Genomic DNA, 27,661 nt, shown 5'->3' with positions numbered 1-27,661 from the left:
CAGCCTGCAGGGCAGCACGAGGTGGCAGCCTGCAGGGCAGCACAAGGTGGCAGCCTGCAGGGCAGCACACAAGGTGGCAGCCTGAGGGGGAACACAAGGTGGCAGCCTGCAGGGCAGCACGAGGTGGCAGCCTGCAGGGCAGCACACAAGGTGGCAGCCTGCAGGGCAACACAAGGTGGCAGCCTGCAGGGCAGCACGAGGTGGCAGCACAAGGTGGCAGCCTGCAGCATTTTGCAGCAGCCGGATATCCGGTTATCCCGATTACCGACTTTCCCAAAATTTCAGGGGGGGCTGAGCCCCCCCAGCCCCTCCAGCGCCCACCCCCCTGTGGCTCCGCCCCTGTTCATACTGAAGGATTCCTACAGCCAATAATGACGATGGCTCACTAATTGAGTCATGGCTATTAATATAGCTCAGCTTTTTCGAGATTAATTTACCAAGGTTCCATTGAATGCCACGTCTCATCCGTGGCGCTAGTAAAACGCGTGAATAAATCTACCTCCTTTCTGTCTCTCCACATAAAAAATAAAATACGGTTTAATCCATATCCCTAAAGACAGTCCATACACCCTTAAATTAACCAGCAGCCTTCGTTTCAGCAAACTCTGGGCAGGTAGTCATTTTAGGCTGAGTCGACCTAGGCGAGGAGCACAGGACCGGTTCAAATATTCTTTGCCATCGATCACGAGTGGGAATCGAAATCGCGTTTCCGGATTCTTAGCGCAGTGCTCTAACAACTGCACCACCGCTCCCCACATTGTGTCAGAACCACTGAAGGTATGCAATTTTAAATCTAGATTGCAAATTAATTTCTTTAGAACTGATTTTTGCGTTCAGTTTGTTGTCCTGCCCCCGCACCGCCGATGAATACGGTTGGCTACATACGGTGCGAAATAAGTTCAACATACACACACGTGGATGTGTGTGTGTGCAGACGTGGAGCGGTGGTGTAGCGGTTAGCGCGCTGCGCTACAAACCCGGCATCCAGTTCGATTCCCGCTCACGGCCAACACCAGTAACGATTATCTGAACCGGTCCTGGGCCTCCCCTAGGTCGGCTCAGTCTCAAATGAGTACCTGATGCGGTGTGTTAAGCATCGCTACTGGGCAGACGAAGTCGTTTGGGCGTGGTGCTGGACACTCACTCCCTCGTGCACCGTGCCCGCAAACGGCACTTGCCCCAACAGCCTGTGAAGGCTACACGGGGGGGCTTTGTCTTTGCAGACGGGTGCACGGTTCCTGTCGTTGCCTAAATGAGTTAAATATACCCCACGCGTGCGTTCAGAGTGAGTAGGTAAATATATAAATAAATGGCCCATCTTACAGCCACGAAGTGTCGAGTTTCCCCGGAGGCAAAAATTATTTCTCGTCGATCCGTGCAAGCGCGCCGCGCGTGTCTCTCTCCGTCTCGGTCTAGAACCCAGCCAGACGAACCCTCTCTCTCGCACGCCTACCCCTCCTCTCACACTCCTACCTCTCACACGCCTACCCCTCCTCTCACACGCCTACCCCTCCTCTCACACGCCTACCCCTCCTCTCACACTCCTACCCCTCCTCTCACACTCCTACCCCTCCTCTCACACTCCTACCCCTCTCTCTCACACGCCTACCCCTCCTCTCACACTCCTACCCCTCCTCTCGCCCCAAGCACCATTCCCGTCGTCTGGGCGAGCGAGTGTCTCGTCACTTGTTCGTTCCCACCGTTGGCAGCCGCGATGTGAGTATCGTTGGGCACGTGGAATTACAAATATTAAACGCGTTATCTGTGTTCTCTGTATCTCCCGTTATACATTGTATGGTATTGTTTGTAATACATTAATTATTACACATTTCTTCTTCTTCATTGCTTTCAAAATTGATTTTTTTTCCATGTATATTTTAACTTAACACAGTCGGTTCAAATAGATGAGAAAATAATTGTATCGTTAATTTAAGACGTTTTAATACGGTTTGTAAATATACAACCACGGCTCCATGTAGGATGCACAATAGAGTACTTGGTAATGATTTACCTTTCCATAATCAAATATCATTCTGAAGTAAAATGACAAAACATTGCATGCCCATACACATAGACATCCAAGTGTTATATATTTACCCTTTAGCTCTGAGCTTTATAGCTCATCGGATTCCTCCAGTCTACATAAATATTCTGATTAAACACATCACGTGCGCTCGAGTCTGCTGCTGCTACTGCTGCTACTGTCACTGTTACTGCTAATGCTGCTGTCACTGTTACTGCTGCTGCTATTACCACTGCGCTGTTGTTACTGCCGCTACATATTGCTGCCACTAAAGCTGCCGTTACTCATCTGCTGTTACTGCTACTGCAGCAGGAGTTCCTACTGCTGCTACATACATACACTCTACGTGTATGTCTTCTCTTTAGCGCTGAGCTTTGAGCTCATTCATTCAGTGCGCTCTGGTCTGCTTCTACCGCTGCTGCTACCTCTGCAGCAGCAGTAGCAGTTGCTCCTGCTGCTACCGCTGCTGGTCGTGCTACAGCTACTGCTGATAGTACTACCGCTGCTACTACTACCGCTGCTGCTAGTGCTACCGCTGATAGTGCTACTGCTGATAGTACTACCGCTGATATAATACCGCTGCTGCTAGTACTACCGTTGCTGATAGTACTACTGCTGCTACTACTACCGCTGCTGCTGCTAGTACCACCGCTGATAGTACTACCGCTGCTGCTAGTGCTGCCGCTGATATACTACCGCTGCTGCTAGTGTTACTGCTGATAGTACTACCGCTGCTGCTGCTAGTGCTACCGCTGCTAGTACTACCGCTGCTACTACTACCGCTGCTGTTAGTGCTACCGCTGATATACTACTGCTGCTAGTACTACCGCTGATATACTACCGCTGATATACTACCGCTGCTGCTAGTGTTACTGCTGATAGTACTACCGCTGTTGCTGCTAGTGCTACCGCTGCTTGTACTACCGCTGCTACTACTACCGCTGCTGTTAGTGCTACCGCTGATATACTACTGCTGCTAGTACTACCGCTGATATACTACCGCTGATATACTACCGCTGCTGCTGCTAGTGCTACCGCTGACAGTACTACCGCTGATATACTACCGCTGCTAGTGCTACCGCTGATAGTACTACCGCTGATAGTACTACCGCTGATAGTACTACTGCTGCTACTACTACCGTTGCTGCTGCTAGTACCACCGCTGCTAGTACCACCACCGCTGCTACTACTACCGCTGCTAGTGCTACCGCTGCTACTACTACCGCTGCTAGTGCTACCGCTGTTGCTGGAGCTATGAAGTGGCAGGCCGTGCTGGTGTTGCTGGCCGTGGTGCTGGTGTACCTGGTGGCAGGCGCTCTGGTCTTCCAAGCCCTGGAGCAGCCGTTTGAGATGAGCCAACGCTCGTCCATGAACGCCGAGAGGGTGGACTTCCTCGTCAAGCACGAGTGCGTGAGCCGGCACGAGATGATGTCCCTCATCCAGGTGAGGAGGACGAGGAGGAGGAGCAGTGGATGAATGAGGAGATGGAGGCGGGTGACGAGGTGGAATTGGTTCTGTGTTTTGTTGCCGTTCCCCCGCGCCTCCTGATTAGCACGGTTGGCCGCGTACGGTGCGAAAGAAGTTCAACTTACATAACGTACACGCGACTCCACGCCAAGCCGTGTGAGGTCCTGTCGCCTGAGCGCGAGCCTGGTTTGTATTTGCACGGGCGACTGCCTGAGAAGCTCTCTGGGGTCGTTTGTGGGATGTTGTCCGCAAGACGGCCAGGAGATGGCAGTGGGGCAACCGATGATTGAATCTGTCCCGTGCGGCGCTCTCCGTTTGTTACCGGGTCGCGTGCGACGTGTTGGGGGGGGGCCTCCGGCTTCCCTCGGTTGCGTCGCGCATGAAGCCAAACACCCATTGATGGATTTGGCCACCGAGCATCCGCCATGTAGGATAGCGGGACCCTCCCGACAAAGAGTCGAGAGACTGCGTGAGGCTTTCCTTGGTTAAAGGGTTCGTGATGGAGCAGTGGGTACATTGTTGCTGGTCGTGTGCATCATAAAACCCAGCGAACCGAGTTTGCTCCCCGGCCACGGCTAACACCGATGGCGAGTGATATTTTAATCAGACCTGCTCCCCCCCCCCACCTCTCCCCCAACGCACGTTAACGAGACTGGTGAAGTATGGTCAAACAAACCCCACGACCAACACAGCACGGGGAGGCCTTCATCCAGCAGTGGATCAACTTACGATTACATTTAGTATTCAAATGAGTGATTGGATTGATTTGACTTGCAATACCACCCTCCTGCATTGATATAGCCAGTCGCAGTGAATCACGTGACACGCCCACAGACTTTTCAAATGAATGGGGCTATCACATCATTAACGTTTACTGCCCATAAAAATACATTATTAGGCCTGCCAGTAACGTTTGGCCACCTAAGGTGCTAATGATCTTTGCTCCTGCTGAAGACTGTCCAATCAGTCTTTCCGTCTCCAACGAGTAACTGGAGTCGTACTTTTGGTCAATATGAACGCGAAGTACATTTGGTAATTGCCACCACGACCTCATCCAAAACTAATTTGTATTCATAAAGCTGTGGTACCCGTGGCACGCCGAGCGAGTGGGGAGTAGCGGCAGGGATACAATTGACGTGGAAAGAGCAAGGAACGGGGGGGAATTTAAGGAATGTCGGGACAAAGGTACCCAAGATGGACAAAGAGGGTGGCACGGCTGAAGATGAGCAGCAGGGAAAGAGAAGGAGGAGAGCCGCACTAGGAAAGGGGAGGATGAGGGGCAGAAGGAATTTATGTAAGTATGAAAAATAAGAATAGGTTTGATGCTTTCTGGCAATAAAACGAGTGTTTAGATTCTAGATTTGAAGCTTTCGTGACTGCAAGGATTCATACTTTTTGTTGTTTCGGTAAAGTCACGTAGGTAAAATGAAATAGAACAATTAAATCACGACGTTTCGGAGGCAACACAAGCTTCCGTCTTCAGGTGGAACAGTCACAGCAGAGATTCTGCCACCACGACCTCATCCAAAACTACTGTGACTGTTCCACCTGAAGACGGAAGCTTGTGTTGCCTCCGAAACGTCGTGATTTAATTGTTCTATTTTATTTTACCTACGTGACTTTACCGAAAAAAAACCGAGTGTCTAGATGTTCAAACACCAAACATATACCCTTTGCAAGGAATCAAGTTCGCATTAACCACACACACACTAGTTGTGGTGAACATGTAAACAAACATGCTCTGATTATATATTGCATTGTCGTTGAAACTGATTGGCCTACACCAGAGACAGCCTTCATTAGGGCCCAGTCTCACTAGTGTCAGACCACATGTACGTGTGGCTGATACGAACATGATTCCTTGCAAAATGTTTCTATTTGGTCTTGATTCGAAGCTTTCGTGACTGCAGGAATCCATACTCTTTGGTTCTTTCGGTAAAGTAACGTAGATAGAAAATTGTCTCAAAAGTGACAAAATTCTAAATTTTCTATCTACGTGACTCTACCGAAAGAACCAAAGAGTATGTTTCTATTTGGTGTTTGAACATCTTAAGACCTCCTGTTTTATTGCCAGAAAGGGTAAAACATATTCTTATTTTTTCATACTTTGATAGTGGAAGAAAAAGCGTCCGTTTTTTTTAATTACTTTACGGATGTATGTTTAACTTCTTTCGCACCGTACGTAGCCAACCGTGCTTATCGGCGGTGCGGGGGGAGGGCAACAATCTAAACACAAAAAGCACTTCTAAAGAATTGAATGACCCGGCCAAGATATCTGGAATGAAAGGGGAGAGCAGAGAGGGGTGCTAGAGTGAAGAAAGGAGCAAGCAGAGAAGTGAGCCACAATCTGGAAACTGATTCAATTCATTAGCTCTCACAATCCAAGGCCTTGATATAAAAACCAAAAATATCTAGATATCATCAAAACCATTTCTAAATTGGGAGCAGCTGTGTTGTTGAGATTGCATCAAGAAAACAAAAATACAAATCGGGAGTCAGGCAAGGAGATGCGCTCTCACGAAGGCGAGGACGACGATTTTCTGCAAATTTTTACAGAGAAATGGGAAGCATTCGAGCTAATGGTGGGCAGTGTTACATCCAGGCATGGTCACCGGGTTCAAAGTTCATGGTTAATTTATTAGGTGTAGCCCTGTGAGCCATTCGGCTCTTGAATCGGGTGCAACCGCAACAAACAAAAACATGAACAAGAAAACATCTTAAAGTGATTGTGTGACTGTGCAAACAGAAAATCCAGGAAAAAAAACCCATCAAAATATTCCTGAAATAGCACCGTACACCAACGTTCGCTCTACGGCAGGGTGAAGGGGGCATCAGCGGCTTTGGCCGTGATGACATCTTCATCCCGAACGCATTAACCGTGTCACGTTCGCTCTACGGCGGTCGTCAGTCATTATGGCCGCTCATTTTCTCCGCGTGCGTCGCCGGGAATTTCTGTGTATTAATCCGCGTTAATATCCGCGTCTATTTGTGTCCGCGCACGCCACACGCACGCGCAGCACGTGAAAGATGCCATCAGTGCCGGGGTGGACCCTCTCGCCAACAACACGAACCACAGCAGCAGCCTGTGGGATTTAGGAAGCGCCTTCTTCTTCGCCGGGACGGTGCTCACCACGATAGGTGAAAGCGACTCGGCACGCCTCATTCACAGACACCGATTCCACATTCAAAGACGACGATGACGACAACACAAATCAAAGTATTTCTGAACACGGCCCAGCGGCCGCCACGGCCGTTTTAGCCCCGGTGATTCGAGACGTCATGGTCACTGTTGGTTAGACGTCATGGTCACTGCTGGTTATACGTCATGGTCACTGCTGGTTAGACGTCATGGTCACTGTTGGTTAGACGTCATAGTCACTGCTGGTTAGACGTCATAGTCACTGCTGGTTAGACGTCATAGTCACTGCTGGTTATACGTCATGGTCACTGCTGGTTAGACGTCATGGTCACTGTTGGTTAGACGTCATAGTCACTGCTGGTTAGACGTCATAGTCACTGCTGGTTAGACGTCATAGTCACTGCTGGTTATACGTCATGGTCACTGCTGGTTAGACGTCATGGTCACTGCTGGTTAGACGTCATAGTCACTGTTGGTTAGACGTCATGGTCACTGCTGGTTAGACGTCATGGTCACTGCTGGTTAGACGTCACAGTCACTGCTGGTTAGACGTCATGGTCACTGTTGGTTAGACGTCATAGTCACTGTTGGTTAGACGTCATAGTCACTGCTGGTTAGACGTCATAGTCACTGTTGGTTAGACGTCATGGTCACTGCTGGTTAGACGTCATGGTCACTGCTGGTTAGACGTCATAGTCACTGCTGGTTAGACGTCATAGTCACTGCTGGTTAGACGTCATGGTCACTGCTGGTTAGACGTCATGGTCACTGCTGGTTAGACGTCATAGTCACTGCTGGTTAGACGTCATAGTCACTGTTGGTTAGACGTCATGGTCACTGCTGGTTAGACGTCATGGTCACTGTTGGTTAGACGTCATAGTCACTGCTGGTTAGACGTCATAGTCACTGTTGGTTAGACGTCATGGTCACTGTTGGTTAGACGTCATGGTCACTGTTGGTTAGACGTCATGGTCACTGCTGGTTAGACGTCATGGTCACTGTTGGTTAGACGTCACAGTCACTGCTGGTTAGACGTCATAGTCACTGCTGGTTAGACGTCATGGTCACTGTTGGTTAGACGTCATAGTCACTGCTGGTTAGACGTCATAGTCACTGCTGGTTAGACGTCATGGTCACTGCTGGTTAGACGTCATGGTCACTGCTGGTTAGACGTCATTGTCACTGCTGGTAAGACGTCATAGTCACTGCTGGTTAGACGTCATGGTCACTGCTGGTTAGACGTCATGGTCACTGTTGGTTAGACGTCATGGTCACTGTTGGTTAGACGTCATGGTCACTGCTGGTTAGACGTCATGGTCACTGCTGGTTAGACGTCATGGTCACTGTTGGTTAGACGCCATAGTCACTGCTGGTTAGACGTCATTGTCACTGTTGGTTAGACGTCATGGTCACTGCTGGTTAGACGTCATGGTCACTGCTGGTTAGACGTCATGGTCACTGTTGGTTAGACGTCATAGTCACTGCTGGTTAGACGTCATTGTCACTGTTGGTTAGACGTCATGGTCACTGTTGGTTAGACGTCATAGTCACTGCTGGTTAGACGTCATTGTCACTGTTGGTTAGACGTCATAGTCACTGCTGGTTAGACGTCATGGTCACTGCTGGTTAGACGTCATAGTCACTGTTGGTTAGACGTCATGGTCACTGTTGGTTAGACGTCATTGTCACTGTTGGTTAGACGTCATTGTCACTGTTGGTTAGACGTCATAGTCACTGCTGGTTAGACGTCATGGTCACTGCTGGTTAGACGTCATAGTCACTGTTGGTTAGACGTCATGGTCACTGTTGGTTAGACGTCATGGTCACTGTTGGTTAGACGTCATGGTCACTGCTGGTTAGACGTCATAGTCACTGTTGGTTAGACGTCATGGTCACTGTTGGTTAGACGTCATTGTCACTGTTGGTTAGACGTCATGGTCACTGTTGGTTAGACGTCATAGTCACTGCTGGTTAGACGTCATAGTCACTGTTGGTTAGACGTCATTGTCACTGTTGGTTATACGTCATGTTCACTGTTGGTTAGACGTCATGATCACTGCTTGGTAGACGTCATAGTCACTGTTGGTTAGACGTCATGGTCACTGCTGGTTAGACGTCATGGTCACTGTTGGTTAGACGTCATAGTCACTGTTGGTTAGACGTCATAGTCACTGTTGGTTAGACGTCATAGTCACTGTTGGTTAGACGTCATAGTCACTGTTGGTTAGACGTCATTGTCACTGCTGGTTAGACGTCATAGTCACTGTTGGTTAGACGTCATTGTCACTGTTGGTTAGACGTCATGGTCACTGCTGGTTAGACGTCATGGTCACTGCTGGTTAGACGTCATTGTCACTGCTGGTTATACGTCATAGTCACTGTTGGTTAGACGTCATTGTCACTGTTGGTTAGACGTCATGGTCACTGCTGGTTAGACGTCATGGTCACTGCTGGTTAGACGTCATGGTCACTGTTGGTTAGACGTCATAGTCACTGTTGGTTAGACGTCATTGTCACTGTTGGTTAGACGTCATGGTCACTGCTGGTTAGACGTCATGGTCACTGCTGGTTAGACGTCATGGTCACTGCTGGTTAGACGTCATGGTCACTGCTGGTTAGACGTCATGGTCACTGCTGGTTAGACGTCACAGTCACTGCTGGTTAGACGTCATGGTCACTGCTGGTTAGACGTCACAGTCACTGCTGGTTAGACGTCATGGTCACTGGTTCGAGGCGGTGGCCCAGCAGTGGTGCATTTGCCGCTCGTTGCAGAGGTTAGCGGTTCGAATCCATCGACCGCCCTGGTTATTACTGTGGGTCAACTTTGGCATGTGGTTGGAACCCTTGGACCAACAACGTGAGCCCAACTATGACTCAACGTTCCTCGTTTACTCGCCAGCACGCCCTTCTCCACACTTCTCTGCGCACTTTTCTCAACCTAAACTATTAACCTCTCTGTTTTTATTTTACCAGGTAAGGCCCGCTGAGAAATGTAGCTCTTTTTCATAAGCGGCTTGGCCACAAATGATAGCTGAAATTAGGTGGTTTATCGCGCGGAAATTTATAGCAGTCAAATACTCTGAGCGCATTTTTCTAAATGTGGAGGGAAAAACTGGGGGACCCGGAGAGAAAAAGAAACACAGGACCACGGGGAGAAAATGCAAACTTCAGATACACAGGCTTTAGGTTCGGGATCGAACCCACAACCTCCTGTATACCACGTGGGGTACTTAACCATCTCGGCACCGTGGCCAGATTCTTTTCAGCTGTTTTTACATTTCCTTTGCTAACATTCATGTTTCCGATCCATATTTCACAACAGATAACATGCACTAATAATGTTTTTCTCTCGAGGTGCATTTGCGAGTGGCTTTTCATTATTACGTTCTGCTCTTCGCACACGCCGTGGAGAAATCGATCCTCATACGTAAAACAAAATACACAATGGCGGTTATCCGTTCGGTAGTATTTGTGAACGCACAAAACTCCAGGGATGTGGAGAAAAGCGCTGTCAAACTCACAGGAAGATATTGTTTCTGAGTGCCACGGCCACAGATGAGGACATTTATGACAGTTGCAAACTCTCGCTGGTGTATGGCTTTCGGATAATGTGGAGCCATTGAGTTGCTTTTCCACGTTAAATCTCATCGCCACGTTGCGTAAATGCACACATTTCCCCAACAAGGCGTTACGAGCACGTTACGCTTTCTAGAGCTACGCTTTAACCCTGGAGAGTGCAATGCCTGCATCCGGTGTGTTTTGCAGAAGCATTTGCTTCCCCCGTGTGTGTACAAAGACATTTGTGTGTACGCGTATTCCCACATGCACAGAGGAAGCCCAGCATCCGGACCACAAATCGTTACCCATTGCCCACAGATAATGAAGGTTAAAATCAGGCTAATTCGAAATTTACCTGAAAGTCACTCAATTAGAGTCAGTTTGTAATCACCAGCGAAACGCCACAGTACTCGAATTGTCAACGTTGTTGGTTTAATCTCCAACACACAACCGGTGTGCCGAAGTAGTAACCAATTTGGCACGTTTTGTTTACATGATAAACATTACTTATATTTATGCAATATAACCCCAAAAAAACCCTTTATTATGGATAATATTGGTCGCGAAAGCCGAAGTGTTAAACTACTTAATTGGAATTATGCACAGCAATCATCGCCCCCTCCAGGCAGACCAATGCCCCAGGTCACTCTTGCAAGTGCGACTCATCCGTCTCTTGAGTTCTCCCCACCTGGTGAAATAAAATAAACTTGAAAAATGCAACATTAACCTCCCTTTTTGCTAATCCACTGCTAGATGCAGGCCTCCCCATGCTGTGTTGGTCGAGGTGGGGGGGGGGGCGGTGGGGGGTCATTTGACCATACTTCACCATGCTGACCAGTGGTGGTGAGTGAAAAGGGAGAGGTTCAGGATTGGTTCAGACATCACTAACCGCTGATGTTAGCCATCGCCTGGAATCAAACTCAGGTTGCCAGATTTGTAGGTATGTATGTTGAACTTCCTTCGCACCGTACGTAGCCAACCGTGCTCATCGGAGGTGCGATGCGGAGAAAGAACAACAAAACGAAACACAACAATCACTTCCAAGGAAATGAGTTTTAAATCCACATTTAAAAGTACACAGCTCCAGTGGCTTCCTGATATCGCAGTCGCGCGTCTGAAGGTGCGCGATGCGGTGACGACCGTCTTTCTTCGATGGCCAGCCAAGAGCTCGCCACGTAAACCACCGCTCGCTCGTGATCCCCTTGCTCCCTGCGCAAAGCTCATAAATCAAACGGATAGCACCAGCGTCCGGACCGCGAGCTGGACCCCCATGGCACCCACAATTAAATGCACGAATGGTCACGTGGAAGTGACGCGCGGCGGAACGCTTTTAGCAGTGCCCGCGCTGTCGGCCGAGCACGGCGAAAGATGCCCGCGGTTCACGTTGCTCGAGTTACCCCGTACCGATGATAATGATGATAATGGTGGGCCCGGCATTCGTCGGAGATGACGGACGATGATTCGTGGCGACTGCTTCGCTGTCAACCCATCCGGTTCACCCGTATTCCTGTGCAGGGAAATTGAGTTTTTAGGTCCGTACGGTGTGCAGCCGTTCCAATACGGGCAATTTTCTTAATTTTTTTTGTCTATTTGTTTGTGTTTCTCCCTTGTGATGGGACTTTGTAGGATGAACGTTGAGATTTATAAGGGGCACTGGGTGACCAATGAGGTCTGAATTGGCCTGTAATAAGGTAGGGCACTGATAAGGGGTTGACAGGTATGTCACTGTGCACCCTTCAGATCGCAACACACCATCGCAATGGTACAGCGCGATCCGTTTGTAGATGCCCCACTAAAATAATCTGGAGAAATTTCCACAGTCCTGTACATATGGGGAGAATAACATTTTATTTAAAAGCATCGACACATCGCCCACCGATCTCAATAACAACGTAAATTACTATATATGTTTTTAACTCCCGCCGGATGTACTTTGTCCAACGTAGCCACTGTGAATTGCTTTACAAGCCTCCCGTGATGATGACACTTACGCCGAGGTCACCGATATCTTGCGGCACACACACACACAAAGACAAAGACCCCCCAGTGTAGTTTTAACACACTGTTGGGGCAAGTGCTGTTAGCGGGTAGCACCTATGAAGGCCGGCATGGCTCACGAGGGGGTGGGTGGCCAACACCTTTGTCTCCCCAGTGGCAATGTTTACACACCACACACCAGGTACTCATTTTAGGCTGAGTCGACCTTGGGGAGGCCCAGGACCGGTTCAGATAACCATCGCTGGTGTTGGCCGTGAGCGGGAATTGAACACGGGTGGCCGGGTTCGTAGCGCAGCGTAGCGCTAACCGCCAAACTATCGCAGCACGCACACACACACAAGGTCTTTGATGTGGCCCTTACAAGGGAAAAGATCCAGAGGCGAATGCTGGGGCAATGCGATTGTTCCACCTCCGACCAAAAAATCAATAGACAAACGTCTCCTCCCGTAACAACCACGCGTTACGGCACGAGGACCCAGGTTCAACCGATTTAGCACGTGGGGGTATTCACAACGCTCCACATGGAATCGTAGAAGCGCCGGAATGAGGCCCGTATCTGTAAGTTAATTTCCTCTCTGCGGAAACATCGTAGCGTAATAATAGAATACGGTTCATGTGTGTGGTGTTCTGAGTAGCGCCAGTATGGCGTGTACCATCATAATCCTGGCATATTCTGACTACAGGGTATACGTAAATGGGTCACTCTGTACATCTGTAATACTGCTCGTCTTTAATGCCATAACTAAACGCTGATTGCTCCGCATGTATGCAGAACACGCCGCAGATGTGTTTATCATTCCTCCGACTGTGACATTCTGAATTTATATACGAGCGGCAGTGTGCAGCTGTTACGACTATATTTAAGGATTTCAAAAATAAATCTTAATCTTTATTTTTCATTCGCAGAGTAAAGCGACACGCAGCTGGCAAACAAGCTACACTTTTTCGAGCGCATATCCAAGTCGCGAGCACAAACGATGACTGTCTTTCGTGAACAAGATATTTCCCTTTTTTATATATATGTGTGTAATAAAACGGAATTCCTTGGGCGCTTGCACACATTTATACTTCTTCTCTTTTAGAAATCTCAGGATTAATTTTTCACACCTTGTCGTGAAGTGGCAAGCACCGGCGTGACCCCGTCTTGACAAGACGGTGATGTTACTTCGCACAGACTGGAGCCAAACTCCACGGCGGCATCACAAAGTTACACGGCCGACACCCACCCCTGGCGATCGGTGTGTCTCTACCGCTCTATTTTTATATATATTAGAAATATGGGGCACATTCACACTCATTGCCAGATGGCACCGGGGTGGCTCAAGGTGCCCGAGACTGTTTGGGCTTCGGCGAAAATATTTCTCCCTTTCAGGCGCATGTGCCCCCTGACCCCTGCTCGCAGACCTCTGCCCTTTCAGCTTCAAATGTCCGCGTGCTCCTTTAAAGCTGACAGCCACACAGCTGCGAGTGACCAGTCTGTCCATGTGTTCACTCACTGTCCCCTGGCTTATGGGGGCCTCCTGCTGCGGTGATTGGGTGGATTTAGATACCAGTGTGTGCCGGCAATGGCACCGTCGAGATCTTGGGTTTAAATTTGGGGTTCGACCGCCCTTGGTTAAACCAGGTTGCCAAGCGGAGCGAGTTGATGGTCTCAGTGCCCTCTCGCCAAACAACGGAGGATCTTCGAGATGGTGAACGAAGTCCTCAAGTTGATCTGGGGATTGGATCGGGAGCCGGTGGAGGGATCGGAGTGCGGTGTTGGGGGTGACTTGCTCACCACCTTTGCTGGCGCGGATGAGAAATCTGGCGGCAGCGTTTTGAATCGTTGTGGATTCGTGAGGGATTTGGTGAGGCCGTAGTGGACGAGAGGGTTGTAGCAGTCACTGGCGTAGCTTGGGTCACTGGTGCAAGGAATGCAATGGGGCCCCTCGTGTCCCATCACTGCGCGCGCTCCGACCGATACAGGCCGAGGTGCCTTGGTGTCACGTGAGCAGATCACATGACACCCCCGGTGCCATTCGCCCCCCCCTCCAAGACTAAAGAACTTGACATTGGCGCCCCTCCCGAGTCTGCCAGCACCCAAGACCAATTTCCTATGTTGCCTACGCCTAAAGCTGGAACTGCCAGGGCCCCCGAGCCATCAACGTAGCCTGGCACCTGGACCCCTCCAACCCGTGGGCCCCAGTATAGTTACACCACCTGCACACTCCGCACCTCCGGTGCGAAAGAAGTTCTACACGCATACACTCGATACTTGATCCATTGTCGGCAATGATGACGCTGACGATTTGAGGGCGACAAAAAATAATGACGACGGTTGACGACGGTCACGATCGATGATTTACGATTGCCCGCCGCGTGTTCGCGTCCCTCTGTGTCGTCGTCAGGCTACGGCAACGTCTCGCCCAGCACGGACTGGGGCCGCATCTTCTGCACGGCGTACGCGCTCGTGGGCATCCCCATCTTCGGCTTCCTCCTCGCGGGTGTTGGCGACCAGCTGGGGACTATCTTCGGCAAGGCCATCGGTCGCGTCGAGAAGGTCTTCATGGTGAGCCCCCTCCTGCTGTGACGCTCCTCCATAACGTCCCCCCCTACCCCCCCCACCCATAACAAGGGCCTTCCCGACTTCCTTGAATCATAATGTTTATTTATACTGGAGGAATCCGATGAGCTATAAAGCTCTTTTTCACAGATGTCCAGTAGTTTTCACAGATGACCGTTTTCCTCGAACCGGGAGTAACCGGTCAAGCGTTACACTAATAAACAATAATACTTTTTGTTCTAATTGTACCCTCTCGTATTCTCGGCCCGTGCGTGCACGCGTGGGCATTTGTTCGCCGGCCTCCAGAAGTGGCACGTGAGCGCCACGTGGATCCGGGTGATCTCCACGATCATCTTCATCATGATGGGCTGCGGCCTCTTCGTGGTGCTGCCCACCATCATTTTCATGCACATCGAGCTGTGGACGCCGCTGGAGGCCATCTACTTCGTGGTCATCACGCTCACCACCATCGGTTTTGGAGACTACGTGGCAGGTGAGAACGCGGAGGGATTTTGCTCCTCACCGAACGCTCACCGGGGCCCCGCTGGAAGGCCTCCGTGGGACGGCACGTGGATCGTAGCCGTGGTAACCCTGCATAACGTAGGCACCAGATTTAACCCCCCCCCCCCCCCCCGTCCTTGACCTATCGGACCCAGAAGCGAGAAACTCAAAATCACGTACGGTCTCCAAATTGTCTTGTGCCAAAGATAGATAAATGCATGTCTGTGCATTTCATTGAGTATAATTTGAACACATTCACAATGGTATTTGAAATTCATTGCAAAGGTCCAGGATCTGATCAACAGTCTGCACGTGGCCGATTGTAGAGAAACCTTCCCCAAACCCTGCCTGCTCCCGTGGTCGGCCGGCATCTAGTTTCATCATTGTTCTGTCCCCCAGCTGCATGCAACTGGGAGTATCTGATGCATGGTTCTTGAGTAATATCATGGGCACAGCTAAATGGAAGGCCACGATCGCCGGCGTCTTTGAGAAAGGACGTGGCACGTAGAGAAAGGGAGTGTGCATTTCAATTAATCTCAACGAACGTCTTCGTGGGACGGCACGATTAATCTTAATGCACTCGGAGCGAAACGTCCCACATCGTGACAACCAACACGTGTAACTAAACGAAAACGCATCGCAGAGCAAAGCGTAGATTTTTCACTTCGCGAATAGGATACAAATGTAATGCCCTCCTGTTTCGGGTGAAATAAGGGCGGCGTCTTGCGCAATTAGCGCGTTTTGGGCAAGTGTCTCTGTCACGTCGAGACAGCTCTTTTATCTTTGCTCGGTGCTTTTCAGAATTCAGTTACAGTGAGGGAAAAAAGTATTTGTTCCCCTGCTGATTTTGTACGTTTGCCCACTGACAAAGAAATGATCAGTCTATAATTTTAATGGTAGGTTTATTTGAAAAGTGAGAGACAGAATAACAACAACAAAAATCCATAAAAACGCATGTCAAAAATGTTATAAATTTATTTGCATTTTAATGAGGGAAATAAGTATTTGACCCCCCTGCAAAACATGACTTAGTCCTTGGTGGCAAAACCCTTGTTGGCAATCACAGAGGTCAGACGTTTCTTGTAGTTGGCCACCAGGTTTGCACACATCTCAGGAGGGATTTTGTCCCACTCCTCTTTGCAGATCTTCTCCAAGTCATTAAGGTTTCGAGGCTGACGTTTGGCAACTCGAACCTTCAGCTCCATTCACAGATGTTCTATGGGATTAAGGTCTGGAGACTGGCTAGGCCACTCCAGGACCTTAATGTGCTTCTTCTTGAGCCACTCCTTTGTTGCCTTGGCCGTGTGTTTTGGGTCATTGTCATGCTGGAATACCCATCCACGACCCATTTTCAATGCCCTGGCTGAGGGAAGGAGGTTCTCACCCAAGATTTGACGGTACATGGCCCCGTCCATCGTCCCTTTGATGCGGTGAAGTTGTCCTGTCCCCTTAGCAGAAAAACACCCCCAAAGCATAATGTTTCCACCTCCATGTTTGACGGTGGGGATGGTGTTCTTGGGGTCATAGGCAGCATTCCTCCTCCTCCAAACACGGCGAGTTGAGTTGATGCCAAAGAGCTCCATTTTGGTCTCATGTGACCACAACACTTTCACCCAGTTGTCCTCTGAATCATTTAGATGTTCATTGGCAAACTTCAGACGGGCATGTATATGTGCTTACTTCAGCAGGGGGACCTTGCGGGCACTGCAGGATTTCAGTCCTTCACGGCATAGTGTGTTACCAATTGTTTTCTTGGTGGCTATGGTCCCAGCTGCCTTGAGATTATTGACAATATCCTCCCGTGTAGTTCTGCGCTGATTCCTCACCGTTCTCATGATCATTGCAACTCCATGAGGTGAGATTTTGCATGGAGCCCCAAGCCGAGGGAGATTGACAGTTCTTTTGTGTTTCTTCCATTTGCGAATAATCGCACCAACTGTTGTCACCTTCTCACCAAGCTGCTTGGCAATGGTCTTGTAGCACATTCCAGAATTGTGTAGGTCTACAATCTTGTCCCTGACATCCTTGGAGAGCTCTTTGGTCTTGGCCATGGTGGAGAGTTTGGAATCTGATTGATTGCTTCTGTGGACAGGTGTCTTTTATATAGGTAACAAGCTGAGATTAGGAGCACTCCCTTTAAGAGTGTGCTCCTAATCTCAGCTCGTTATCTGTATAAAAGACACCTGGGAGCCAGAAATCTTTCAGATTGAGAGGGGGTCAAATACTTATTTCCCTCATTAAAATGCAAATCAATTTATACAATTTTTGACATGCGTTTTTCTGGATTTTGTTGTTGTTATTCTGTCTCTCACTGTTCAAATAAACCTACCATTAAAATTATAGACTGGTCATTTATTTGTCAGTGGGCAAACGTACAAAATCAGCAGGGGATCAAATACTTTTTTCCCTCACTGTAGGAAGGCCCCGAAGCGCTACGAGCCGGAGTGAAATTCCTCGGGGATTTTTAGGAATTGATGGGATTGCCCGTGGCTTCCCGAGCCAAGCCAGATTATAAAACAGGAATTAAATATGCTGTTGAACTGTGCATGCGTGTACACGCACAGCCTCGTTGGACAATCCACTGCTGGATGAGGGCCTCCCCACACGGATCGGGTCATGGGGGGTTATTTTGCCATACTTCACCATGCTTGGTCAGTGCAGGTTGGTGAAGGTGTAAAGCATAGAAGTGCAGCATTTAAGGTCGAGTACAACGATTACATTTGCTGCACTACCCTCCTCTGCTCACAACATAGACCCTGCAACCTATAACACCTGTTATGCATGGTGGTCGCCCATCAAACAGAGGCTTGTCTATATTTGAAGTCTGAAATCGAGTCTCATCCATTTTTAAATTACGAGTATATCGCATTGGCGGTCTGGTGGTATTATCCACTTATTTCAGAACGTATTCCAGTGCAGCATTATTCGCCATCATACCAAGCAGAAATGCATTTGGATTAATTACCATTTGTTAGCATTTCTTTATTTGTTTATCTGACGGACAATTAAAAACCATCAGTGGTTTCAGGTGCCGGCTTGAGGATCAGGCAGGTTGGCCGATTCCAATTCCTCCCCCACCCCCAACCCCCTTGTCGGTCTCTTGAGTGATTTAAGTAATTTAAATGAGCGTTCCATACAATTGTAAAGGCATCTACGGGGCAGTGGGGAAGGAGGGAGTGCTGATCGCTCCTTCAGCCGATGAACCCCCCCCCCCGCCCCACCGCGTGCTGACGTCGCGCGGAGAGCACTGCAGTGTAAACCAGATTTAAGACTCCGCAAAAGACACAACAATAACACAGCTATCCATTTTTAAATCGATACGGGCCCGCTTAAGTGGTACATCTTGCCGCGTGGGTAAGTAACGGCAACAACAACAAAAAAAAAACGGGCACGAGAAAGGTGGATATCTGGTGCAATACGACACGAGCATGATGCAGCCCATGTTCTTAGCATCTCAGTCTCGGGCCACTTCCTCGCCCCTCGCCCCACCCTCCCCAGCCGCTCCAGTAGAGCAAACGCGTGAAAGCGATAGCTTCACCTTCCTCGCGTGCGCGTCTCCCTCTGCCCGGAGGCGAGGCCGCGGCGTACTGTGCCACCCCGTGTTTGACCACCGCGTCAAACAGAACAGCGTTGAGGCACGTGAAACAACGTTGCCTCCATTGCTGACGGTGGCCCGGGTTCAAAGCAAAAACCGGGGTTTTGCTGCAGGTCAGCAGGTGGCCTCTAACCTCTCAGTACATCGAGGATCGCACGGCAATGAATGCCGGCCCACTGCACAAGGACGTTGAATCGTCACAACGGGCAGTGTCGGCGCACGCCCGAGATCCAGCACCGCGGAGGCGAGGGTTGGTCGATCACGCAAAATTTGCGAGGCTCCCTTTCTGTGGGCATTGAGGTGCCAAACCCTGGCTTGCCCGGAAAAGGCGGGCACGTGCATGTCTTAAATCGAATCGGTAGCCGCCACATCACAGGGATGTGTTGAGCAATCATCAGGCACGTCCAGTGTGCAACGATATTAAGTCAGGGATAGCGGCCAACAATTGAAGAGTCTAGCGGCTCTTCCGCACTCATTACACACAGAGTGCTTGCCGCACATGAACCACGATGCCTTGCTTATCTCGTCAAGGAGCATACTTCGCATCGCGTGCTTTCAGGTGCACTTCTGAGGCCGTCTGCAACGCTTTTCCTTGCGATATTAGGAAGTCACCGGAGCTATGCACTTGTACATCATCCAGATTGAAAACTAATTTCTTTACAACTGATTTTTGCGTTTAATTTGTTGTCCTTCGCCCCCACACCTACGATTAGCACAGTTGGCTACGTACGGTGCGAAAGAAGTTCAACGTACATACAGTGAGGGAAAAAAGTATTTGATCCCCTGCTGATTTTGTACGTTTGGCCACTGACAAAGAAATGATCAGTCTATAATTTTCATGGTAGGTTTATTTGAACAGTGAGAGACAGAATAACAACAACAAAATCCAGAAAAACGCATGTCAAAAATTTTATAAATTGATTTGCATTTTAATGAGGGAAATAAGTATTTGACCCCCTCTCAATCAGAAAGATTTCTGGCTCCCAGGTGTCTTTTTTACAGGTAACGAGCTGAGATTAGGAGCACACTCTTAAAGGGAGTGCTCCCAATCTCAGCTTGTTACCTGTATAGAAGACACTTGTCCATGGAAGCAATCAATCAATCAGATTCCAAACTCTCCACCATGGCCAAGAACAAAGAGCTCTCCAAGGATGTCAGGTACAAGATTGTAGACCTACACAAGGCTGGAATGGGCTACAAGACCATTGCCAAGCAGCTTGGTGAGAAGGTGACAACAGTTGGAAGAAACACAAAAGAACTGTCAATCTCCCTCGGCCTGGGGCTCCATGCAAGATCTCACCTCGTGGAGTTGCAATGATCATGAGAACGGTGAGGAATCAGCCCAGAACTACACGGGGGGATCTTGTCAATGATCTCAAGGCAGCTGGGACCATAGTCACCAAGGAAACAATTGGTAACACACTACGCCGTGAAGGACTGAAATCCTGCAGTGCCCGCAAGGTCCCCCTGCTCAAGAAAGCACATATACATGCCCGTCTGAGGTTTGCCAATGAACATCTGAATGATTCAGAGGACAACTGGGTGAAAGTGTTGTGGTCAGATGAGACCAAAATGGAGCTCTTTGGCATCAACTCAACTCGCCGTGTTTGGAGGAGGAGGAATGCTGCCTATAACCCCAAGAACACCATCCCCACCGTCACACATGGAGGTGGAAACGTTTTGCTTTAGGGGTGTTTTTCTGCTAAGGGGACAGGACAACTTCACCGCATCAAAGGGACGATGGACGGGGCCATGTACCGTCAAATCTTGGGTGAGAACCTCCTTACCTCAGCCAGGGCATTGAAAATGGGTCGTGGATGGGTATTCCAGCATGACAATGACCCAAAACACACGGCCAAGGCAACAAAGGAGTGGCTCAAGAAGAAGCACATTAAGGTCCTGGAGTGGCCTAGCCAGTCTCCAGACCTTAATTCAATAGAAAATCTGTGGAGGGAGCTGAAAGTTCGAGTTGCCAAACGTCAGCCTCAAAACCTTAATAACCTGGAGAAGATCTGCAAAGAGGAGTGGGAAAAAAATCCCTCCTGAGATGTGTGCAAACCTGGTGGCCAACTACAAGAAACGTCTGACCTCTGTGATTGCCAACAAGGGTTTTACCACCAAGTACTAAGTCATGTTTTGCAGAGGGGTCAAATACTTATTTCCCTCATTAAAATGCAAATCCATTTATAACATTTTTGACATGCGTTTTTCTGGATTTTGTTGTTGTTATTCTGTCTCTCACTGTTCAAATAAACCTACCATTAAAATTATAGACTGATCATTTCTTTGTCAGTGTGCAAACGTACAAAATCAGCAGGGGATCAAATACTTTTTTCCCTCACTGTACACGCACACGTACGTACGTTGCGACTGGAAACAAGCTGTGCCGGCCCGGCACGGTTCGCGTTCCGACATTATAAAGGGGCCGTGAGAACGCAGCAGCGTTGAGACGGGACTGACTCTGACCCGTGCTATTGTGCCGCCGTCCACGCTGCGCTTGCGACGACAGGCGGCAACCGCGACATCGTGTACCGCGAGTGGTACAAGCCGCTCGTGTGGTTCTGGATCCTCCTGGGCATGGCCTACTTTGCCGCTATCCTCAGCATGATCGGGGACTGGCTGCGCAAGCTGTCGGAGAAGACGCGCAACGAGGTTCGTGTGCGGGCCCCCCTCCACCCCGTTCCACATTCTCCGCACACCCGTCCTCCATTCGGGGTGAACCCCTGCAGACGCTAGAGGCCGCTGCATTCCCCACCGCTGTGAAAGACGAACAATGCGCGCGAGTCGAAATCGCGGACTCTGAATAGTCATGGATTCGCCAAGGGGTGGTGTTGGGGGGGGGGTTACGTACCGTCACACCCCAAATTTTTAGCAAAATTAAATCGATCGTGCATTGTATTTTTGTAACAAAAAAAACTACATAGAGTTTATATTTACAAAACCCATTACTTAACGAGGTTATTCATATACAGCATGACCACAGTATTACATTTTCCCCCCTCCCCCCCACCAGTATTCTACCATCACGTCTTATAAATATTAAACATTTCCAAAAATACAAGATTTTTTCTGACACTCCCGTCTGCAGCAAAGCAATCACCCTAAGTGGTGCGCCGCTGTAAATTCACGACTGGCTCACACAGACCAGCGGCCTGCCACGCTGCCTCGTGTCAGCGAGAACGCGTGCAGGCATTTCGCAGACCGAGTGCCCTGGCCGAGTGGCGTGACGCCCCAATATATTTTCGGTCCTTGTGCATTCGCAACATCAAAGCTGCTCTTTTGGTGAGAGGGGCAGGGCAGTGCAAATATCTCTCCCCCCGGGGTGGGGGGTGGGGGAGGTAATTATTGACCTTGCTCGCTGCACTGGCATCGGTGTCTTGACTCTGCTGTGTGCGACGGTTGTTTGCGTGCTGCGTGGGCATTACCGCATTTGGAGCAAGATATTGGTCGTGAAAGCCTACGTGTTAAACTGACATATACATTGCTAGCCATACAAATCTCTTTTTTTTCCCGAGTATTGTTTCATCGAATAAATGGCTCTGTACAGTCCTTTAACACGGTAAGCTATTGCATATTTAAAATTTATTTTACCAGGTAAGGCCCACTGAGTTATGTAGCTCTTGTTCAGGCGTGACCTGGCCACAAATAACAACTCAACGAGGTGGCTTACCACGTGGAAATTTATAGCAGCCAAAATACTCCAATCACGCGTTGATTCCAAATGTGGAAGGAAAAACAGGAGAAAAATCCACGCGACCAGCAAATGTACAGGCTTTAGGGTCGGCATTGAACCCACGACCTCCTGTATACCGGGTGAGGTAGTTAACATCTCACCACCATTTCGCCCTATCAGTCAGATGCTGCATGAACGTCACCCCATGGTGTGTCGGCCGTGGAGGTTGGAAAGCCATATCAGTCAATACTGATGTTAGCCGTGACCGAGAGTTGTACTCCGGTCGCTAACCACCGCTCCACCGAATGGCTCTTATTCTAAAAGGTTAGGAAAAATTTGTATTTACGCGTGGATTATGTTATCGGTAGCTGGCAGGACAAAATACGTTAAACATTTTTTATCAAATAGGCCCTTTTTTCTGGTTTTGGGCAACCCAATTGTCAATAGGGTAAGGTCCTAATGAAAAGACAACTTCCTTCAAAATTTTCATTCATTTTTGATATTCTTTCCTCCGACAGACAGAACAGATATGCATAACCACTTTCAACATAAGCTGTAAAGTTTCAGAGAGTGAACTGAAATTTCCGCGAGTAGCGGTCCTCTCGGTGAATCCGTTGGTCGTGCCGCCCCACCCCCCACCAACTCCCTGTGTTCCTCGGGTTTCCTGTCATCCCTGCGCAGATGGGCGGCATCACGGCGCATGCCTCCCAGTGGACGGCCGATTTCAAGGAGTCGGGAAGCCGCTTCACGGGCGGCATTCACGACAAGCTGAAGGCGGCCAGCACCGCGCTGCCTGGCCAGCGAATGCCGGGCTCCTTCAAGCGCAAGCCGAATGGCGCCGGCGCCGCGGACGGCGATCAGCCCGATCAGCTCAGTGGCGGCGAACAGTTTGGCGGCGAGGGCGCCACTTCTCCTCCTCCTCCTCCTCACCCGCCTTTTCCAAATGAGAACGGCCTGCCGGACGACACGGCCCAAGCTGTCACGGGCCCGGCGTTCCGGCCCGGCTGGCAGAGTCCAGACTCGCCGGACGACGCCGGTGCAAAAATGCTCACCAAGGCGCTCGGCCGGAAGGCGTCGACTAAGAACCCGGCGGCTCACGTCGGCAACGATGCCGTGGAGCGAGAGTCGCCCGTGCGCAAGCCACCGTTCGCGCTTCCCGAGCCGGACCTGGACGACGCAACGCAGACCCCGGCGCTCGAGAGGGCCACCCGGAAGGGGACGCGGGTCAGGGCCGGCTTTGCGGACGACGAGAAGGAACCGAGAGCCACGGCTGTGTGAAATGTACTTTGTAGACAGCGGCGTGTGTGTTCGCTGTCACTCACTCCCTCTTATTTTCCACTGCACACCCAAACAGGCGACGCGGCCGTGCCAGGCCACGGGTTGGCTGGGGAGCGGCCAGGTTTGTTTTCCACTGCAGAAGCTGAGCCGTGCCACTGTCATTACACGCGGTTATTGAGTCGAGACGATATGTAGATGACGCGGCGATGCTGCAATTGAGCCCCTACTGATTGACGTCGCACGCGATGAATGCGTCATTATCTCTGGCCCTGCTTGGGCCCGGGCCAGATTCGTGTCTTGCGAGGCCAGCAAATGTCACGATTTGATTCCGGCTCGGCACGCCAAATAACCGGTGGACGAACAGTAAACCACGCGTACAATCAGGGCACCGCGGCCGCCACGGCTCGCACGTGCCAGTGGGGAAAAATGGGTACGAGTGACGTGATTTATTAAGAGTGAGTGGTGTCTCTTTGAGGCAGAGTGCGACGCATGCTGGCGCATTGCATGGTGCCCATTACGACGTGGTGCTTGCTGCGACGGCCAAGCGCGGCTCCGCTACCTTTCCGAGAGGTGCTCAAACCCTTCCGGACAGCCGCTGTGCGCAAGTTTTGCGCCTCGGTTTTGACCTTCCTGCGAAGGTCAAACTTTGTTTACTCATTTCAAGAAGTTAGGAAGTGATCGTTGCACCGCACGGACCTGTTCGTCAGCTGGGTGCTGATGGTGAATGATGGAGGAACTGCGGTTTTCAGTCGCAGTTTTCAGTTGTCCCTTGAAAAAGAGATGCATTCCCAATTGCCTCCCAAATTGGTTTCAAAATACATTGCTCGATGTAAGGTGCTTTGTTCCAAGTATTATCTGGGGTAATGGGAGGGAGAGGATAGCCTGGATAATGGCAAAAACACGAAATAATGCAAAACATTTGATAGTTAGGCTGTAAAAAAAATTGTTGTTTATCGACGTAGAATGAGGGGTGAAGACGTAGGACACTTCACCTGTTTTTATTGCTCATTACAGGACGCAAATTCCCCGTTTAACGCGGCAGTATGAGCGTTCCTGAAAAATCACCGCATTAAGCAAAAGGACACGTGGAACAAAAGAATATTTCCTCATAAGAAATCCCGTAAAAGATGGGGTTTGCGAGATGCGATGTACGCACACGCAGGAAGACGGCGGGGCAAAAGAAGTGAGTTGAGGGTACGCCGCGTGCTGCATCATTCCGCGTGCATACCCAGAATTCCCACACCCCACAGCCGCGCAGCTCAAGAAAGTAGTTCGTCGTTGGCCGCTCAGAAACGCGTTATAACGGTGCGCATTCCTCATTGCGCGATAATAATAATAATAACTAATTCAAATTTGCAACGCGCATTTCATCCTGGGATCCCAATGCGCGACGTGTTCCCAAATAGAAGAACCGCGTCATACCCGAAAACACTTTGAGTGAAAACTCGTGAAACGAGGAACTTACTGGAATCAGTTTACTTCTTCACGTGCTTGCATTCATGTGTGCAGCAAGACACTGACCCTCGACGAGCAAAGAGCAGCAAACACTTAAATGAGTGTGAGCGTAAAGGTGTTTTTTTTGTAAATTTTTCACGCACACACACACACAGACGTTTGATCCGCGACCCGGATTATGTGCCCATAGATTACCAAGAGGAGAACTCCTCTGATCCGCAGTGATGTGGGCCACGAACCCTGAGGATCCTTATCATCCCCGGGAAAAGAATCGTGGATAATTTTCGGACAATAGGATGCATTTCCCATTCAAGCACCTTTTATCCACGGTGAATAGAAGAGCATACCGGGGGAACAGGGCCTGTGAAATCAGGATGAGAAAATCCACGAATCATAAGAAAAATAGGGTTGCGGATATGAGGAGGTATCCTGTAGTTAGATTGTATGAGCGGTGGAACAGCAGCAATCGGGAGGCTTGGAAGGTTTGCGGTTCTTGGAAGGAACGGGGTCATGTCGACCGGCACATCATCCTCTATAAATATCACCTTGCACGAAGGGATCATTGAACGCCATCGACATTTTCATGCGTGTGCGAGCGTTGCGCTAGCAGGGAGAATAGTGAAGCCGAACGTTAAGCTTTAATAAAAACAAATTAATACCAAAAGCTCGATTGTTTTCTTCTTCAAGAATCGACATTTTTACGTGCTCTATCTGGGGAGAAGAGGCGGAGGGGAGGGAGATCATTAAGATTCGTACCCTATGGATGCTATGGAAAATTATGATAAAGTGGAACGATCCCGAAGTGACGTAGCTTGATACTTTTCACCCATGGGCAGTTACACCAATTGGGATATACGTATCGAACACTTTATGGATGCGGGCAATCTTTGGTCTAATCATGGAGTGGCTTTTTACTCGGGTATAATACACCAAGTCGGACTCTAATTCCATAATTCCTTTCTCGGTGGACACTTTGTGCTCATAAAGAGACTGTGCTGTCAGACTTACTCAGACGAACCGAATGTTTAGAGCACGCTGGGATTGGTAATGCTGCATACAGTTCCGTGTATGTGTCGAATCATTGACTAATCCATTAAATAATCTACAGTATCTAAATCTATTGATAAACTACCTTCAGAATGACACCCTGTATGTATTGCTGTATTCTCCGGAGGATGATATGCAATTTTGCCCCTGTGTAATGAAGGAAATTTGGGTGTTGTGTCAGATTTGGGCATATGTATGTATGGACTTCTTTTGCACCGTACGTAGCCAACCATGTGTGACCACATCTGTGTAACTTTATCGACACCGGGCACAAGTTTGGAGTGCATCTTACTTTCCGGAGCATCTTATAATCCGGAGAATACGGTATTAGGATAAATGTTGCACGTTCGGCTGTGAGGTCACCTGAGATGTGGAACTACCCCCTCTGTAGTGCTACGCGTTATTGCACTATTCAGCCTCTCTTGTTATTCGCTCATAAATGTTTTTTAAAATAATTTGTTTTCAATGAACTGATGTACATTGTTGCTCGTGTTATTGTTGCAATGTTATATTGCTGTACAATAATTGTATCTTACGACGCTGTGATTAAAACGCACAGATGTGAAAAGACTGTGGTTTTTAAGGGTGGATTTTTTTTAAAGTCATCATCACACATGGAGCCTTCATTCGTGGAATGATGCCTCAATCATCCTTTTATTCAGAAAGAGTGAAAAATCAACTTGAAGAACGACAGGGCCCATGAAATGAAATAATTGTTGATACTTTATTGACAGTGGTGCATAAGCACACTTAACAAACACAACTCAACACACTCTTTGTTTTTTTCGGTAAAGTCACGTATGTAAAATAAAATACAATGAAAAAATTTTACCTACGTGACTTTACCGAAAAAACCAAAGAGTATGAATCCTTGCAGTCACGAAAGCTTAAAATCTAGAAACAACTCAACACATTAATCAATAAAACGGTTGTGACCTTTAATGAAGATAAATATGATCAGCAACGTTTTGGGAAGTGGAAATGATCCGTTTGATATGTTATGAAGAAGGGCTATTGCCTTAAACGTCGCTGGTTATATTAATTTTGCATATACAGTGAGGGAAAAAAGTACTTGATCCCCTGCTGATTTTGCACGTTTGCACACTGACAAAGAAATGATCAGTCTATAATTTTAATGGTAGGTTTATTTGAACAGTGAGAGACAGAATAATAACAAAAACATCCAGAAAAACGCATGTCAAAAATGTAATAAATTGATTTGCATTTTAACGAGGGAAATAAGTATTTGACCCCTCTGCAAAACATGACTTAGTACTTGGTGGCAAAACCCTTGTTGGCAATCACAGAGGTCAGACGTTTCTTGTAGTTGGTCACCAGGTTTGCACACATCTCAGGAGGGATTTTGTCCCACTCCTCTTTGCAGA

At 48.9% G+C, this 27,661-nt stretch overlaps 1 protein-coding gene across 3 annotated transcripts; it reads left to right on the top strand.

Annotated features, from left to right (window-relative positions):
* The first annotated feature begins 359 nt into the window (after positions 1–359).
* Positions 360–26,846, top strand: LOC116948358 (potassium channel subfamily K member 2). 3 transcript variants are annotated; one of them, XM_076071478.1, is made up of 7 exons: positions 360–1,716; positions 2,336–3,466; positions 6,508–6,628; positions 14,573–14,733; positions 15,034–15,220; positions 21,333–21,475; positions 23,178–26,846. In XM_076071478.1, the coding sequence occupies exons 2-7, from the start codon at positions 3,278–3,280 to the stop codon at positions 23,772–23,774; spliced, it is 1,398 nt and encodes a 465-aa protein (XP_075927593.1). In that variant the 5' UTR covers positions 360–1,716; positions 2,336–3,277; the 3' UTR covers positions 23,775–26,846. The 3 variants fall into 3 exon arrangements, with proteins under 3 accessions (XP_075927593.1, XP_075927592.1, XP_075927591.1); XM_076071477.1 differs by having other exon boundaries at positions 2,333–3,466; XM_076071476.1 differs by having other exon boundaries at positions 2,298–3,466.
* Positions 26,847–27,661: the final 815 nt, after the last annotated feature.

Source organism: Petromyzon marinus, chromosome 33 (genome assembly GCF_048934315.1).
Source record: "Petromyzon marinus isolate PM22_M1 ecotype Great Lakes invasive population chromosome 33, UKy_Petmar_22M1.pri1.0, whole genome shotgun sequence".
Taxonomy (NCBI): domain Eukaryota; kingdom Metazoa; phylum Chordata; class Hyperoartia; order Petromyzontiformes; family Petromyzontidae; genus Petromyzon; species Petromyzon marinus.
This window is presented reverse-complemented; position numbering and strand designations above follow the sequence as displayed.

Excerpts from the sequence above, each read along its gene's own strand:
- LOC116948358 (XM_076071478.1), top strand. The coding sequence starts at position 3,278 with ATGAAGTGGCAGGCCGTGCTGGTGTTGCTGGCCGTGGTGCTGGTGTAC. Across the intron at positions 6,629-14,572 it reads GACGGTGCTCACCACGATAG|GCTACGGCAACGTCTCGCCC; the intron begins GTGAAAGCGACT and ends TGTCGTCGTCAG. Across the intron at positions 14,734-15,033 it reads GCGTCGAGAAGGTCTTCATG|AAGTGGCACGTGAGCGCCAC; the intron begins GTGAGCCCCCTC and ends GCCGGCCTCCAG.